This window comes from Carcharhinus amblyrhynchos, chromosome 14, assembly GCF_965287045.1.
Source record: "Carcharhinus amblyrhynchos chromosome 14, sCarAmb.v2.hapA, whole genome shotgun sequence".
In the NCBI taxonomy this organism is placed as follows: domain Eukaryota; kingdom Metazoa; phylum Chordata; class Chondrichthyes; order Carcharhiniformes; family Carcharhinidae; genus Carcharhinus; species Carcharhinus amblyrhynchos.
This window is the reverse complement of record NC_137337.1, coordinates 51,122,795-51,142,119: the sequence shown is the minus strand read 5'-3', so window position 1 is coordinate 51,142,119 and position 19,325 is coordinate 51,122,795. Positions and strand designations below refer to the sequence as shown.

General features: G+C 42.7%; 1 protein-coding gene across 3 annotated transcripts in view; it reads left to right on the top strand.

The window, feature by feature from the left end:
• npas3 (neuronal PAS domain protein 3) overlaps nt 1-19,325 on the top strand; it is a 1,239,764-nt gene that overhangs the window by 1,176,135 nt on the left and 44,304 nt on the right. For all 3 annotated transcript variants that reach the window (XM_080202857.1, XM_080202858.1, XM_080202859.1), the window contains exons 8-9: nt 15,672-15,865; nt 16,362-16,468. In XM_080202857.1, the coding sequence (XP_080058983.1) occupies nt 15,672-15,865; nt 16,362-16,468 (301 nt within the window). The remainder of the gene's footprint in view (nt 1-15,671; nt 15,866-16,361; nt 16,469-19,325) is intronic.

Below are 19,325 nucleotides of genomic sequence, written 5' to 3'. Positions count from 1 at the left end.
CAGAATGAAGATACAAATCCAAAGGTTGCTCATTTCCAAACAAACCTTTGTGAGTGGAAAATCACGTCTCACAATTTTGATGGGGATTTTTGAGGGGATAACCAAAAAGGTAGATGAGGGCAGTGCAGTTGATGCTGTCTACATGGACTTTAACAAGGTAGATCGTTGCACAAAGTTAAATCTCATGGGATCCAGGGTGAGATATCTAAATGGATACAAAATTGGCTACTTGATTGAAGCCAGAGGGTCATTGTAGAGAGTCGTTTTTCAAACCAGAGGCCTGTGACCAGTGATGTGCCTCAGGGATCAGTGCTGAGCCCACTGTTATTTGTCATTTACATTAATGATTTGGATGAGAATATATGGGGCATGGTTAGTAAGCTTGCAACTGACACGAAGATTGGTGGCATAGTGGACAGTGAAGAAAGTTACCTCCAATTGCAACGAGATTTTAATCAATTGGGCCAGTGGGCTGATGAATGGCGGATGGAGTTTAATTTAGATAAATGCGAGGTGATGCGTTTTGGTAGATTGAACCAGGGCAGGACTTACTCAGTTAATGGTAGGGCGTTGCCAGAGTTATGGAACAAAGAGATCTAGGGGTACATGTTCATAGCTCCTTGAAAGTGGGGTCACAGGTGGACAGAGTGGTGAAGAAGGTATTCGGCATGCTTGGTTTCATCAGTCAGAACATTGAATACAGGAGTTGGGACATCTTGTTGTAGTTGTACGAGACATTGGTAAGGCGACACTTGGAATACTGTGTGCAATTCTGGTTACCCTATTATAGAAAGGATATTATTAAACTAGAAAGAGTGCAGAAAAGATTTACTAGGGACTTGATGGATTGAGTTATAAGGAGAGGCTGAATAGACTGGGACTTTTTTCTCTGGAGCCTAGGAACCTGGGGGGTGACCTTATAGAGATCTATAAAATAATGACGAGTATTGACAAGGTAGATAGTCAACATATTTTCCCAAAGGTAGGGGAGTCTAAAACTAGAGGGCACAGGTTTAAGGTGAGAGGGAGAGATACAAAACTGTCCAGAGGGGCAATTTTTTTCCACACAGAGGGTGGTGTCTGCAACAAACTGCCAGAGGTAGTAGTAGAGGCGGATACAATTTTATCTTTGAAGAAGCATTGAGATAGTTACATGGGTATGATGAGTATAGAGGGATATGGGCCAAATGTGGGCAATTGGGATTAGCTTAGGGGTTTTAAAAAAGGGCAGCATGGACAAGTTGGGCCGAAGGGACTGTTTCCATGCTGTAAGCCTCTATGATACTATGACTCTGAACCTGTATGGCATGCATCTACATCCTTTGCACATGTAATGGTGCCACATACCTGCACTTTGTACTGTCACTAGAATGACTGCTACCTACTAAAGATTTTCCAGCAAGGACTGATGCTGGTATCAGCGAAGCTTGGAGGTTATTAAACTCAATCATCGATGAAGCAGCAGAAGCGTCATTTGGAAAATAGAACCTATAACGAGGACTGGTTTGAGACTTACTCAGCTGAGAGGACATCGGCCATTGATGCAAAAAGCAAATCCTACATGATGCATAAAACTTAAAAGTAGCAATGCAAAAGATGGGGAGATATTGTGCAAATAAACACTGGATCAATTTATGTCAAGAAACCCAAACTGCCTGGGAGAAGGGAATGTATGAACTATGTATGAAATGATTAAGAGTATGCTTGGTCCTGCCACCATCAAAGTTGCCTCCCTGAAATGGGCAGACAGTATTCACTGACAGAAGTAAACAGATGTTCTGCTGGGTTGAATCCTGCTGTGAGCTGTACTGCTGTGAGACAGATATCTCCCAGCCCATGCTTTCTGTCACTCATCACTTGCCCTCAGAAGTTCATAGACTGCTTAGCAAACAGGAAGACACTGGAAAAAGAAGGAATCCCAGCCACATTTCTCAAGCATGTAAAGCCCCATCCATTGCCATAGCTTTATGGCAATAACAGGGGCACCTCTCTACTTAGGATCACAGGGAAGGCATTTCTGAGGGTCTTAGTTAAAAGACTATTTACTTACAAAGCGAGTGTACCTGGAAGCACAGCATGAGTTCTGTGCTGACAGATCTGCTATGAACCATGATCTTCTCCATACGCTAGTTACATGATATACCTCTTTACCTTTTTGGCCAGCATATATTGTCCACCCCTAGCTGCCCTTGGAGGGCAGTTGAGAGTCAACCACACTGCTGTGCCTCTGGAGTCACATATAGATCAGACCAGGTAAGGACAGCAGATTTCCTTCTCCAAAGGATGTTCGTGAGCCAGATGGGTTTTTCCGACAATGGCTTCATGGTCATCATTAGACTTTTAGGGTGGAATTCTCCCAAAGAAATTCTAAGTGTCAAACTCACATGAAAATTGGAGAAATTCATGTTTTTTTTTCAGTGGGAGTTCAGAGAAGAATCTCCCATAGTCTGTGCACTGCAGAGACCGCCAGTGTGAATATCATTAAACTTCAGGGAACGGGGCCTATTCCCATTGGAGAGGCTGAAATCAGTGTGCTAAACAGCCCACTGCGCTTGCACCAATCTGTCAGTGCTGAGATCGGTGCATGTGCATTAGCCCCACACTGACAGCCTCCCGCTCTGCTGGCCAATTCAATTGTTAGCCAACCCACAATCGCCGCAATGCCAGTCCTCTGCCCCCCGTGAACCAATCGCTGGCCCCCTCGCCCATTCCCGGGCCAAGCCCTGATCTCTCCAGTATCTCCCCCTCCTTACAGTTAATCCCCGCCCCCGCAGTTCTGACCACCCCACCTCAGATCCTACCCCGCCAGCAGGCTGAACCCCCCGACCTCCCCGCACCCTCAGCCTGCCCCAATTGCTGGCCTCCCTTCTTCCCCCACTGATCCCTAGACAGAGTGGCAGCGGGACCCCTTAGCCCACCAATTGCCCTCTAAGACCACCCCCCCCCCATAGGCCCTGCTCGTGCCTGGTGGCCAAAATGCCCCCTGGGCATTGACACCATGCCCATTGGGCAGTGCTAGGGGCATAGGCTGACACTGACAGGTGCCCGTGCCCAGGGGGCACCAACCTCCCCCCTCCACCCCCACTGCCTGAACCACTGGGAGGGCCTCTGATTGCCCCCCCGTTCACTCTAGTAGGTTTGAGCCACTAGTTTCCTGAAAGTGGGGAGCTAGTGTAATCCCCGGTGGAGTGAATCAAACCATTGGGAGTTGGGGTGGGGGAAGCTAGCATGCCCAGAGACTTCAGTCCTGGGCCCACTAATCTCATATAAATTGTAGGGGAATGATTATTCCGGCGTGGAGCAGACACCGCCGGAAATTCGGCGCTGGGAGACACAAGTAGGGCACAAACACACACAAACCCCACAAATCAGCTGCCGTGGAATTCTCCCAGACCGCTGTGCTGAAACCCAGATTTCTATTGAATTCAAGTTCACCATCTGCCTTGGTGAGATTTGAACCCATGTTCCAGATCTTGTTCTGGGTCTCTCGATATCTAGTTCAGTAACAATACCACTGTCTCTGGTATGGGACCGATGTTTGGGTAGAAAAGAGTGTGGAGGGGAGTGCCGACTCCGATCAGGGGTGGGGAGGGAAACCCCCTTGGGGGCAGGTTTTCTCAGGTTATGATTGGGGCACCCTTTAAAGGTGACACCCTGATCTCTATGCGGTCGGGTTTTGCTGGGAAATTCTCCTGGAGAGAAACACATTGTTTTTCTTGTCAGAAACAACACTCTGCCATTTTCAGTAAGATTTCACCCAGTGTTTCAGGTCGATCACCCTTTCATCAGAATCAGTACAATTCAACTGGCTCTGATTCAAGGCTTGAATCTGACCAGGTGATTACAGTCCTTATAGACTTACAAAGCTAAGAATTAGCATACAAAAGAAAGTTTAGTTCAGCCGTTAAATTTTTGTGGCACAGATTTATTACCTAATGTCAGATCTTTTGCCATTTTTACTTGAGTGCTTAATAAATATATATAGTTTCACTTGTTTATGGTGTCCCACTCTTTAATTTCTCAACTGACTAACTATGGTGGCCTTTATATTTTCTGTAAGCATAGTCATCCGGCTCGCATTCGAGCTGGAGCCCATATGCGGACAGATTATGTACTTTTTTAATCACAGATCAATCACACTACATCTACCACGCTTCAATTCACTAACCTTGCAATCTGATGCAAGTGCAAAGTTAATTGACAATTACAAATTGCATGGAAGCTAATCACTATTTCATTGCCAGGCTTACAAAAAATAAACATGAGATTGGAAAAGTTGTATTACATCTGGGATTGTAGAAAAAGAAATTATTCCATGTAAATTTGGAGTCATATACTCTGTGCAAGAATAAATGTGTTCACAGAATGGCATTAACATTCATCACATGCTTTTCAATCATTAAATAAAAGGAGGTTCAAAATAATGGTGTTATGAACAATGATGTCAGTCATAAAAACATGAAAACCACTTACATCAACAACTCATTTATTTTTAATAAAGCTTTTTATTGGGTATTTTTCCTGAACAAATAAGCAGTGGAAGGATGCTTATTGTCTTTGCCAGATAGTGAATGTGTTGTGAAGCACAATATCAAAAAGTGACATTTTGGGGAAGAGCCCTGTACCCTCCATCACATCTCCCAAATCAAGCTCAGCTTTGTTCACTGGGTTCCATTCCCCAAACTCTTTTGTATGAATAAATTTACAAACTCAAATCTGCACTCGACTGGCGATATCAAAAATAATGTTACCCTACGATGCTATCTATAGTTTTACACTAATGACGTTAGTTGTTCTACAGGAATTGGGCTTCAAAATGTTGGTTATGTAATAGTGGGGAAACAATTTCAAAATGTTTGTTTTATTTTGTTTATAATTTTGATGTACACAAAGATACCAACAAGAGGCAGAAGTGGGCCATTCAGCCCTTCCAATCTGCTCCACTATTCAATAAAACCATGGCTGATCTGATGGTAACCTCAAATCTACATCCTGCCTATCCCCGTTAACCTATCACCCCCTTGCTTACCAAGAATCTATCCATCTCTGCCTTAAAAATATTCAAAGTCTCTGCATCACCATCTTTTCAAAAATAGAGTTCGAAAGACTCATGATTCTTTTAAAAGGGCAACCACTTACTTTTAAACAGTGAATATCGCCCCTCCCCCCCGCTCCGGCCCCATTCCCTTTCTAGACTCTCCCTCAAGAGGAAACACAAAGGTGGCACGGTGGCATAGTGGTTAGCGCTGCTGCCTCACAGCACCAAGGACCTGGGTTCGACTCCTGGCTTGGTCACTACCTGTGTGGAGTTTGCACATTCTCTCCATGTCTGCATGGGTTTGCTCCAGGTGCTCGGGTTCCCTCACACACTCCAAGGGTATGCAGCTTAGGTGGATTGGCCATGCTAAATTGACGATTCGTGTCAGAGGTCAGAACAGAGTGACTCATGTACAGAGGAAGTACATTCGGTGACGGGGATAGGGCCTAGTTGAGACTGCTGTCAATACAGACTCAGTGGGCCAAATGGCCTCCTTCTGCACTGTAGGGATTCTATGAAACATCCTTTCCACATCCACCCTATCAAGACCACTCAGAATCTTATATGTTTCAATCCAGTTACCTCCTACTCTTCTAAATGTCAGCAGATACCAACCTAACCTGTCCAACCTTTCTTCATAAGACACCCCACCCGTTATAGGTATTAGTCTGGTAAACCTTCTCTGAACTGCATCCAACATATCCTTCTTTGAATAAGGAAACCAATACTGTGTACAGCATTCCAAATTCACTGAAGCATAACCTCCTTAATTCTGTATTCAGTTTCTCTCCCAATAAATGATAACATTCTATTAGTTTCCCTAATTACTTGCTGTAGCTGGAAACTAGCCTTTAGTGATTCACACACAAGGACACCCAAATCCCTCTGCATCTCAGAACTCTGCAATCTCTCACCATTTAGATAGCATGCTTCTGTTTTATTCTTCTTGCCACGATGGACAATTACAAATTCTCCCAAGTTATACTCCATTTGTTGTCCTCACAACTTATTTTCCTATCTATCTTTGTGTCATCTGCAAATCTGTCAACCAGACCTTTAATTCGCATCATCCAAGTTTTTATATACTTTGTAAACATTTAAAGTCCCAACACTGATCCCTGTGGCATACCATTTGTTACATTTTGTGAACCATAAAAAGATCCATTTATGGCTATTCTCTGCTTTCTGTTAGCCAGCCAATCATAGAACTCTACAGTGCAGAAAGTGGCCCTTCGGCCCATCGAGTCTGCACTGAACACAATCCCACCCAGGCCTTACCCCCATATCTCTCCATATTATACCTACTAATCCCTAACCTACGCATCCCTGGATACTAAGGGACAATTTCTTAACATGGCCAATCAACCTAACCCGCACATCTTTGGACTGTGGGAGGAAACTAGAGTACCCAGAGGAAACCCACACAGACACGAGGAGAATGTGCAAACTCCACACAGACAGTGACCCGAGCCAGGAATCGAACCCAGGTCCCTGGAGCTGTGAAGCAGCAGTGCTAACCACTGTGCTACCGTGCTGCCCAATCTTCTACCCATGCCAATATGTTACCTCCTGTAACATCAGCTTTAATTTTTCATGGTAGCCTTTGAGGTGATACTTTATCAAATGCTTTAATGCTGGAAATCTAAATACAACACATTCTCTTGATACATAGCACAGATTATTTTTTCAAAGACCTCCAAGAAGTTCATGAAACATGATATCCCTTTCACAAAAATATTTTCCACATTTGCCCTCGATACATCACTGCAACGCAAAGTGTGAATGCAACCTAAGGCCTTCATAAGGTTTTCTATTTTCTGTGCAGTAATGAACTCGCGCACACAGCATGTAACATTAGGAAATCACCATGGGAATGATTTCTTCTGTGTGACATATGTGTAGCATATTGTGAATGTATTCATAAAGAAGGAGTTTATAATTTGATTACATTTGGTGCACAAAGGAAAACATTCCCATGTGAGAAAGTGGAAATATCAATACCACAAAGTTTTTCTTTAATTGAAACAATCTTTCTGCTTTTAGAACATAATAGTGTCTGATATATTCCAACATTTCTATAGATCTTCGTAAGAAATGTAACTTCTATTGTATTTCACATTTAAGAATAATGATCAATGACTCCCCGCTATCTTTTTAAACATGTTTGTTTAATTCATTTGCATGTAAGCTCTTGAAATGCTCTAGTCAAGTGGCAATAGTTAAAAGACCCATTATCTGTCTGAAGCTTTCATTAGCTCACCAACAGCTGTCACGATGAAATGGGGAGCATTTTGATGTATGTGTGTGAGGATATGACATGCTGACATTATTTTGTATGCAGGCAGCGCTTCAAATAGTTTCATGACTTGAGTAATTCAGATAGTAACTCTGGCATGTGAAGTTACCTGAAGGCTGGTAATTGAGACAATAATCCACTGTTATACCTTGAGCTAGATTTGTTTTCGAATTAAGCTGCTGATATAGCACTGTATGAGACATTCTTAGTCTCTTTCATTGGCACAAAAAGATTCTGTTATAACAGATGCTTCAGTTATTTTATGCTGTCATTTTTCAAATGTGTGGCAGCTTCTCAAGGGTAATACTGGTATCTCAGTGAATGTTTCTTTTTCTGATAAGCTGATAGTGTTCTGATGAGACAATCAAGGCCGCTGAAGGTTTTTCTACCTTTTATGCAAAGGTGCTGGTGGAGCACCAAGGTGATGCCACAGTGCACCTGAAACATTGTTCAAATATAGTGCCAGCATTGACCCTAAGAGAAAAATACATTCTGGGTTTGACATTTAAAAAATGTGGCCCTAAGGCATATACTTGCACAAATGTGAGATAAAATAAGATTACCCTGGGTAAATGCTTACACAAGCATTTTACTCATGGGTTCACATCAAAGCTACTCCTTTACTAACTTACATTTGCCTTTGTAACTGGATCTCAGCTTGCTCTTATTTAATGCACTGATATACGTTTTCAGTCATTATGTTGGCTGGATTGCAAATCAACAGTACTCCTGAGAATTACTAGGAATTGATAATTCTAATTTCTTATGTATGTCTTCTCAATATTCACTCTGAGGAGGATTATATTGTGTGCTGAGCCATGAATTATAAAAATTGATCCCTTTGTATGTAGGCTTGCATTAAATAGAGATATTTCTTTTTACTATTTATTACCTCAGTTGGGTTCCTGATGTCAGTTTACATTTAGCTACTTGGTCATATTAAAATTTTTCTACCACTTGTGATGTTTTTGCCAAGGGCAGTCTTGAAGCAATGCATATAAAACTACTCTTCGTGCAAATGACTTCAAAAAGTATTCTTAGACAAAGTCAACATGGAATTTTAATTTCACATAATTTTTTGAAATGTTGATTTTCAGAAACAAAGTTAGAAATGCAATGACGTTTTCAGGCTTGGTGTGTGCCTGAAGTACAACCAGTTAGTTTGCCAGTGTTGAACTGTATACAATGCAACTCTTAGCTGTTTGGTAGACAGTGCTTTGTCTTCACAGATTAATCACAACCACTCCTGAACCAATATGTTTTTCTCGTAGCACAGTCGGTTTGTAGCTGTTTTTCTAATTCAGACTCTTCAAAATGGCTGGGAATGCTGGTCTGCCAAAATCTGTACAAGAGTGGTTAATGGGATTTTGTCAAGCCTCTTTGTCTGTATGTAGAACTACACTTGAAGCAGAGTGCTCAAGAAACTGTAATAATGCTGATGATGATCTCACTTCAGTGAATGGCTGTTTGTGATAAGTGCATAAAGACTTCAAAAAAAATCTCGGTTTTCTCTAAATTAAGTTTGCAAAACAAAATATCAGAGAGCTCTTGACTCCCAGATTTTCCAGAAGAATCTCAAGTTGGTAGTTGACGTTTATGTTTTCTTTAAAAGACTGAAATCACAGTACAAAGGTAGAAATATAGCCCAGCCTTCAAGAATGAAGACAACGGGGGGGGCATTTTCCACCATTCACGCCAGTGGGATCATCTGGTTCCGCAGACAGTGAACCCCAGTGGTGATTGGCGCATTCAGCAGGAAGTCCTATTGACAATGCTGGGACCAGAAGATCCCTGAATTAACCAATGGTGACCCACCTCTGCTGCCACAAAACACACAGTGGGTTGCATGGAAAATCCCACTCAATAATCCAAAACAGAGAAGGCACATAATGACAGGCTACCCATCAAAAGTATAGTACTACAATCATCTCTGTCTGTGGACAACATTGCACAAGTTCCTCAGGGTCTTCTTCAACTGGTTGTTCAAGAGCTTTCTCTTTTGTCTTTGATGTGGGGTCTGACTTGATGTTTGTTTGTTTTTTACAGAATTTTAACTACTTAAGGAGATTTTAAGGTGTTGAATGCATCCCACAATTTTTTTTTTCACTATCAAGTGTGTTTGAGTGAAATCTGTATTAGATTGTTATAAGTTATTTCTTTTTCATCTCCACATAGCTCCTGAGGTCTGCCATGGTAGATACTGAGTGAATGACTATGAATGTGACTTGGAGGGTATGAGAGGCTGTAGGTTGAGTGGTGAGTTTTGGGGGTGGAAAGGGTGAGGGCTAGAAGGTCTAACAGATTCAAAATAATTAGGACAAATTCCTAAAGAACTGAGGCAGACTTTCTATTGAACCCACCTTGACATTTAGATCATAAGATATAGGAACAGAATTAGGCCATTTGGCCCTTGAGTCTGCTCTGCCATTCAATTGTGGCTGATATCTTTTTCAACCTATTCTCCCACCTTTTCCCCATAACCTTTGATCCCCTTACCAATCAAGAATCCATCTATCTCTGTCTTAAATATACTCAATGACCTTGCCTCCACAGCCTTTTGTGGCAATGAATTCCATAGACTCACCACTGAAGAAATTCCTCCTTGTCTCAGTTCTAAAGGCTCATCCCTTCATTCTGAGGCAGTGCCCACAAATCCTAGCCACTCCTGCTGATAGAAACATTTTCCCCACGTCCACTTTATCTGGGTCTTTCAATATTCTGTAAGTTTCAATAAGATCCCCCTCATGCTTCTCCTTTGAGTATGGACCCAGAGTTCCCAAACTCTCTTCATACATCAAACTTTAAAATCCTGGAATCATTCTCATGAACCTTGTCTGGCCCCTCTCTAAGGTCAGCGCATCCTTCTTTAGATACAGGACTCAAAATTGCTCACAATACTCCAAATGTGGTCTGGCCAGAGCCTTATACAGCCTCAACAGTACATTCCTGCTTTTGTATTTTGGTCCTCTCAATGAATGCTAACACTGCATTTGTCTTCCTAACTACCAAGTCAACCTTAAGAGAATCTTGAGCTAGAACTCCCAAGTCTCTTTGCCCCATTTAGAAAATAGTTTACATCCCAATTCCTCCACCAAAGTGTATAACCTCACATTTTCCCATGTTGTATTCCATCTATCACTTCCTAACCTGTCCAAGTCTGCAGCCTCCCCACCTGCTCAATATTACCTGTCTCTCTACCTTTCTTTGTATCACCTGCAAACTTAGCCACAATGCCCTCAGTCCCTTCTTTCCCACTCTGCTTCTGGGGTTAGTGGCCCCGACTCCACTCCACACCCTCCCTTTATTGGAGTGAGCATTAAATGCATAATTTTCACTGTGTTGGGTCCGGTGAGTCAAGAAAATTCCCACTATCTCGGTATGCACCTTGTCAAACCCCTTCATGGGAGTGATTTTGCACCTGCATTCTCCATCAGCAAGAACAGCAACATGGGTACAAAACTCCCAAGGGAGGGGGACATGCCTGACTGCTGTCCCAGCACAGGTTGGCACTCACCGTGACACAGGTTGACACTATAGTCAGAATCAGCCTGTGCCGCCCTGGCAATGCCAGCCTGAGCGAAACTGTGCTGGGGCAAATGCCAGGGCCAGGCCCTCTGGGGAACCTAGCTGGGGGGGGGATCCCATTATATTTGATGGGAGGGAGAGCGCCGGGGCCTTTGAAATGGGAGCTGGCAGTGACAATGGGAGTGAGCAGTGAGTAAGGAGGCATTGATGGAGGGCCTTGGCAGTGATGGAGGGAGCACCAACTTTACTATCGCAATGGTTGTGTGAAGGGGAGCCTTGATATTTGTGTCACTGGGGAGAGAGCCCAATTTATATTTAAAGCATCAAGAGATTGAGTTTCACTTGAACTCCTTCTATTGAAGCAAGTGTATCCTCGAATACATACTGTGTATCTGTTCAGGAAGTGCTGTAGGTCTGCCTTGGTGTCAAACAATCGGTTTATAGTGCTCCACTTCAGCTTGATCTTCTCCAACCAAGACTGTCCACTGTTTGACCACTCAGCTCCATCTTGGCAATGATGTAGCCTTTCCAAGGTACAATTTCTTCTATATAGGCTCTTAAGATCACATTTGCTAGCCTCAAGGGAAGATGCTTTAGTCTCTGTTGCTATATGGTCTCAGGGATTAAAGAAAGGAAGGCACTTGTGTCAACTTTCATTTTTATCAGTTGTCCTCAATGTAGGGACTTCCCAAAATCGGTGTGATTCCCCTTGGACCAATAACATGTTTAATCTTAACTCCTCATCAGACTCCTAAAACACCTCTTCCTGACTACTGTTGGTTCTTGTAAGCCATGTTACAAATTTTTTTCGCTGAATTCGTTCTTGTCTTCTTTTTCCATGTGTCCAACTTCTTTTTCTGCCCACTCTGTTCAGGGAACCCTTATCTCTTCCAACAAACTCTTGTGATGTGTGGCCAACCTTTCCACAATTCTTGCACTGGTTTTCCTTGCTCCAACAGTCAGCCCTTTCTGGTACATCGATGGCACGCTTGCAGTCAGGTAAGCTTCCTCTGGGTGGCACCCAACCAATGGACTCTTGTGCCAGTTCCCAACTCTAGCTGCGAGCTCCACCAAGACTGCACTGTTCAGAGCTGCTCTTAGGTGTAAGGTATGCTGTGAGAGCAAGCGCCGCTGGATTGCCTCATTTTGAAAACCACAGATCAAATGATCGTGCAAAACATCATTCAATGACTTGCCAAACTCACAATATTTGGTGAGGCATTTTAAAGCAACTAGAAACTGCAAAATATCCTTGTTCTCTGGTGGATTTCTTTGATGAAATCTGAACTGTTCCACAATAATCAATGGCTTTGGTGAATGATGTTCCTCGAGGACTTCCATCAGTTGCTTGAGGGTTTTGGTACCAGACTTCTCTGACTGCACCGAACTGTAGAGTGAGTTAAAGGCTTTACTTCCAGTGGTCCTGAGAAAGGTTGGAACCACGAGTTCTGGTGGAATTTTATTTGCCTGAAATAAGACCTGAACCTCTCTGCATAGGAACTCCAGCATTCAATTTCCTCATTAAAAGAGTTTATGGCCCCAAAGTGACCCATCACAGGGTTGGGGGAACCACGTAACATTCCTCTCAGTGGTAGCCAACTTGATAGTTGGAGAATTAAATGAATTTCCAAGATTTAAACAGTCTTTGGTGATTACTGGCTGGGTTTTGTTCTCCTCACTTGCTGTGTGTGAGTTCCATAGTTTCTGTTCACTCCTCTCCCAACCATATGATTGAACACTGCTGACTGGCGCCTACTTGCTTTGTTTACTGGTAGAAGGTCACAACCTTTTTGTCTTTTACTCACTGCAGCCTCAATGATGCAAAGTTGGTCCCTGCCGCAGATCCTGCGTGGGTTTCTTGCCTTTTTTTCTGAAAATAAAACCTGTTTTCCTTTTTCCCATCTCTCTGGGGTTTAATTTTATCCTGCCATGCAAGAGACCTGGCCACTTAGCGATGGAACTGATGTCAGGCAAAGTCGAGAGCCTACCTTGCAGCTCCCTTTGGCTATTAGAGGCACTCGCAAAAGTTATTCCCCCTTCAACCCTCCCCTAGCCTCTTGAACCTCACCCCTCACTGTATGTTAATACATGTGACAATAATAAATCAAATCAAATCAAATCTAGTCAACCCGCCCCTTATCAAGGCCCCGATTCACCTGGACTCCTGGGCATGGTGGGACTGCCTGTAGCAGCAGCAGTTGCCAGCTTTCTAAGACGGATCACCTCTCGAGATACGTGTCAAAATCTTGCCTTAAAGCAATTAATGCTGTCTGAACATTATATTGTCACAGGGCAGCGACTGAGGTTGTGAGTGGACTGCCCATCAGTGTTTTAACTGAGGTTGGGGGCTTGGGACTATGATGCCCCGTAAATTACAAAGTCCAGATTAACTAACCCCCTTCGCGTTGTCCATCCAGACTCCAGCTCAACAACTCTGAGCCAAAGTTCCTGGAGCTGTGGTTGCCATGGACCACACTGGCGTCCACCAGCCCCCACATGCCATACCTGCATCACTGTTCTGTCATCCCTGTTATGTTAAACTTCACCAATTAAGATTCAAGTTTAGAAATATCATTCAGTTATTATCAAGGATTATATTAAGAAATTTAACTCGTGAAGCTATAAATTTAGTGCAGTATTTATATCTCCCCAGTACCAGTTTAAACCATTGCCCTTGTTTAGGAGGATTAAATCTTAAAACTCATCAACTAATCACCAACCCGATTATTGCCTTTGAACACTCATCAACTACGAGATGCTGAATATCGACTATAAAAAGCAGCCAACTCCTCCCCCCCGCACTGAATTCCCAAGTTAGCAGTTGTTCCTTGTCACACAGAAACCCTGTCACCTCTGTTAATGTTTATGACATATTGGGCACATAATAATGCAGTACATAAATATTATTTACCACTTTGTCAAACAACTAAATGTGATACCTTATAATTACCAGTGCAAAATACCCCTTGTTACTGTGGAAAGTGCATTGGTCTTAAGCAATGGTAGAATAAAATTGTAAATTAGCACTCAGAAATCAGACCAAAACAATCTCCAAATGTCCCAAACAAGGGGTGGCATTTAATGGAGAAAGATCATCAACCTGAACTTAACTGTTTCTCTCACAGATGCTGCCTGACCGGCTGAGTGTTTCCAGCGCTTTCTGTTTTTATTCAAGGTAAAACACAAAATGGATAGTTGCAGTGAAAAAATACAAACACAAATTATTGACACACTTAAGCTCAACATTCCGGAATCTGGAATATTTTTATATTTACATAAATATATTATGATGGGTATACCACTATAGAATTAAACGAGTCAGTGATTTTCTTTCTCGTGAGTATCTGAGTCACTCAGATTAAAATGACTGGGTACCTCAGCAATGCACAACCAAGCCATTCAGGGGAGTTTCCCCATCCTACCCGCCACAGGAGTCGTAGTGGGTGGAAGGGCCGACCATGCAAAGGTATGTGGAGCTCGGGTGGAATTTTCTGGTTTTGGGGCCAGAGCAGCCAGAAAATTCCACCTATTATCCTCAGCCAGCTAAACAAATCACAACCATCTTCCACCAGCAGCCAGCTACTCAAAACAACCAACCGATAGCAGCAAATTCCAGCACTCCATCATTCGAAACCATTGGTCCATAACCTGCGGTCAACTTTAGTATTCATTCATCCTTCACCAGCACCCAGCAAAACCACAGCCAGCTATTTCCAGCATTCAGTCACCAGATACCTTCCAGCCTGTCACCGGATGCAAGGCAATATACAAAGCATCAAGTCATCCTTCCACTACCAGGATCCGGGTATTAAAAAATACTCATTCACCATCAGCAACCAGCCAAACCACAGCCAATTAACCATAACTGCAATCGGAAACCAATCTGAAAACAACAACCAATGTACACCCAATAAATGGTTCCTCAGGAAACCAGCCAGGAACCAGTCCTTTGGTGTCCGTCAGGATAAAGCTACAGGCCAAAACATGTTTCTTCTCCAGGGATTGTCATGAGAAGGCTCGCATGCTGCTATTTCCCTGAGCTATCCTGGTGAGAATAGAACACCTATTAGAGTAACCCAATCCAGGCACATTGAAAAGTGAGAACCAGACTGAAAGTAAGCATCAGTCTTTCTGATGAGGATTTGTGAATCAAAGTAATAGCAATTCACATAAAAATTCTTTCTTTCACGGAAGCAACTCCGAGATAAGACATGTTTGTTACAGAATTATAACAGATAGCAAGACCAGGGGCAAGAGACCTGGGTGATACTTCAAATTATCCCTCCTTGTTGAGCTATAAGGCCCAGATGTGACCTGATGTTAAATGTTCATTTTTCACCAATCATTCAATAATGTATAATTGTGAACAAGTTTCCATTGATCAACTGTTAACAAGGCTTTAATAAGCACGAATGTATTTATTTCAGCCTTTTCCCTAAGGTTTCTCAGTTCATTTTGAAATTTTATGAAATGTCAGGGCAGTGTTAAACATTAATAAATGATACATGAGCTCTTCCTAAAATCCAACACTCTTTGTTTTCCTTTTGATACAGTTATTGATCTGAGGAACAGTGGACCCTATTTCTCGATCTTACTTCATGTAAACTTATTATAGCAATGTCTAGGATTAATAGTATCAACATCATAATCATATTGTGTCCTTTTATTGTATATTAGCAATTCAAATATACAAGGGGAAAAATAATATTTTAATTTTCACCAAGCACTATACTGAAAGCATCCATTCTTCAGCATTGATGAATTGGCAGATTGCTAACATTTACACTTTGTGATACTGTTACTGTGTTTCAGGTCATCCATATAACTGGACGGTTACGGTTGAGAGTTTCCCTTTCACACGGACGTGTGCTCCCTACTCAAATCATAGGTCTAGTTGTTGTGGCTCATGCTTTGCCTCCTCCTACAATTAATGAAGTCAGGATTGACTGCCAAATGTTTGTCACCAGAGTCAATATGGACCTCAATATAATTTACTGTGAAAACCGGTAAGCTGTCATGTCTTTCATTTATCTGTATTTTATGTTTCTTTTTTTTAATGTGGATATGTAGCTCCTTTTTCTTCATTTCCTTTGATCTAACCCAATCCTTACTTTTCAAGTGTGCTGGCCACCCACAATCACAGTCACTCATGACTGACCGTTAGACCTCTCCAACAGCTGTCTGGTGGAAAAGCATGCAATGTTTCCCTCTCTATCATGCAGGAAATTGCCTGACCCTTTCTTGGTGCCTCCACATATAACTGGGCTCAAATTGGGAAAACAGAAGAATGGGGAGCAAACGAATTCTTTCGTGCCTCTGTCAGCTGTTTGTATTTTGCACCCCATAGCTTCCTATTCATTGTCTATTTTTGCAATGACAAGTTAATGTGCAATATATTAAAATAACATTTTAACATTTTACTATACTGTATTTTTGAGTTATTTCCTGAGGAACCATTTATAGCATTCAATATTAATTCATTTATGCTTCTGCATCCTGTAGGATTAGCGACTATATGGATTTAACTCCTATAGATATTGTGGGTAAAAGATGCTATTACTTCATTCATGCTGAAGATGTAGAAGGAATCAGACACAGTCACTTGGATTGTGAGTATATAGCCAACTACAGGAGTTCACTGCAAGATGAGCTTTATTGAATAATGTTATTCGGTGCAAAGTATCCCCTCAGAATGTTTGAAAGATCATTAAATGTATCATTGAGAGATGTTCCTATTTGTTCAAGACCACAAGTAGCCCAATGGAAACTCACCACTGTCATTTTGAGGTCAAACTTTAACGATAGCAGCACAATAATATTGATGTTTTGTTGATACCAGATTCTGGCGCTTTGTTTGCAGAGTAGTGAGTCGGACTTTATGTTCAAGGTTCAGTAGGCTGAGAGTTCTTCATTTCAATGGTACCATTGTGAGGGATGCAAGCAGAGACTAGAACCTCACACGTAGAGAGCAGGATAAATGAATTGGATGAAAACAGAATTGTCACCATCTGAAAGCAGGTTCCCATCTACCATCAAAGGACAAGTCCAATTCCCTAGAAACAAGGGGAAGTAAAAAAGTTTTAGAAGAACATTTGAATGTCTGAGAAATATTATTCACAAATGGATCCATGTTATTCACAAATGTATCCAAAGTTTTCATAGAAAGATTTTGCTGCATCTCGGAAGTTAAAAGTGCTTCAGCTAATAATTAAAATATCATTGCTGAAGGAAGAGACATGTGGAAGCATTTCATCTTGCACTCATCAGGATACTTTGCAAGAACAACGTAATGAAAAACAACAATTTATACTGTAGGGGAAGAAAATGGTTGGCAAGTGGACTCTGACTGGTAGTGGCATTGCCATGGAGAATGCGCCAATTGATGGTGACCAACAGATTGTTAGTCAGGCTAACAGACTAACAGGCATTTGCAGGTACTAGAAGCTACACAAGGCTCAGTTCTTTGCAGACAGGAATAACATATACACACATAACACCTCTTCAGCTAAACAAAACAGTGGATAACCATTTGCTGATTCATTCCTGAGAGAAATGCATCGGCCAACCAGGATCAAACTGCCTGGTTAAAATTTCAAACAATGTTTGTCAGTTATCTGTCAGTTACCATCAACAAGGCCATTCTGCATGGCAATGCCACTGCTAATCAGCGTCCACTTGCCAACCACTCAGCATTCTCTTCTCATACAATATAAATTGCTATTTTTCACTTACACTGATACTCTTGAAGTGCCCTGATGAGCTCAGGACGAATAAATTCGAGATATCTTTTTCAGCAATACTCACATTCTCTACTGCCAAACGACTAGAAAATATTATTGATGATAAAGAAAGATAAAACTTTGAAACAGCAGTATGATACCACGGTCTTGATGCACTCTGTTTTCTGCTATATATTGTTAGGTCTTGGAGGCAATTCTCTGACCTCGCCATGCTATTAGTAGATTGCACTGATGCCAGAGATTAGTGTGCACGCCTAAAAATCCATTTTGCAACTGGTGCCAAACAGTTTTTAATTCTCCCAGCCCCTTTCTAATGGCGTGAACTGGGCACACAAGACTGATTAGCGTAAGACTGACAGCATTTCAATTTCATTAGCAACTTCGACATGCCATCCACCCTCCTTTCAGAATGCACCCACCTCTCCAGTGTGACGTCACAAGGTGCAAATAACTACTGCTCCTTTAAAGTGTGGTTCCGACACAGCGATTGAGAGGGAGAGTGAGGAGGTGAGTGCCACTGTGTACCAAGAGGGAGCAAGAGGGTGAGTCAGCTGCCGTGGATCGATGTCAAATCCCATTAATATCGCAACTCCATCCTGCCACCTCTCGTTTGGAAATGCACCGTGGTTTAGCACAGAAATCCCATCCCAGGCCCAATTAACCATCACAAGCACCTAGCAACTGTCGTCCCAATCAAGAGAGCTTGGCAATTGTTAATATGGCTCTGCAAACTACATGAACTCTGCGATGCTCCCTGTAATGGCCACCCGTCACATGGGAGTCAGGAGGCCACTTCCCTCTGTCTGTCTGACCCGGAAACCATGTCTGGAAGCTAGTTTGCACCAAACATCCGGAGGGGTATACATGGGTTTATACTGCATGGGTTCCTCAATGAGGATCTTCCCACTGAAACACTTATGCTCTACGTCGCGCCAGAGCACTGAGCCCAGTCTGCCACATGTTACCTACCAGGCCATGGGGGCAAATAGGTTGGCACATAAGAAGATGATTGTGGTTGTGGGGAGTCAGTCATCTCAGCTCAGGACATCTCAGGGTAGCGCCCTAGATCTAATCATCTTCAGCCACTTCATCAATGAAACTCCAGAGGGATTTGAGGAGGGTGCTGGGAGGAAGATGCTGGGGTGTCAGGGAGTGGGTTGAGATGGACATTTCAGGTATGATGGCGAGGACTAATGCAAGGATGAGCTGGGTGGACACTTACCTTTACAGCTCGAATGAGATTGTTCATCTTCTTCTTGTACTGGGCCCCAGTCCTCAGTGTCAGGCCACAGGCACTGATCGCTGCAGCCACCGCTTCTTAGGCCACATTGGAGTCCCTATCCCTCGATCATTTTCCATCTGGGGTTACAGGATGACCTGCTTGTCCTCCATAGCGTCCAGCAGCCATCCCGGCTCTCCCTCGGAGAAGTGTGGGGCTGCTCCGCGTGCTGCCATCCTCCTGGTGTGACCAGCAGTGAGTGTATTGTTCATATTTAAATGCAGCTCCCGCTGGTCGGACGAACCATGCACCTGGAGCCTCCATTACAATGTTATTCACTTGGAGGCTCTTTCAGTGTCGGTGGATTGCGGTGTGGAATATGCCAACGAGACTGGCACCGATCACTCCATTATTCTTGCTGTTATGATGGTTAGAAGTTTCCTGGGAAAATTCCCCCCTTGTGTTCTTCTCCAGTTGAACGCCTTCTGTACTCTCATTGGACACCAA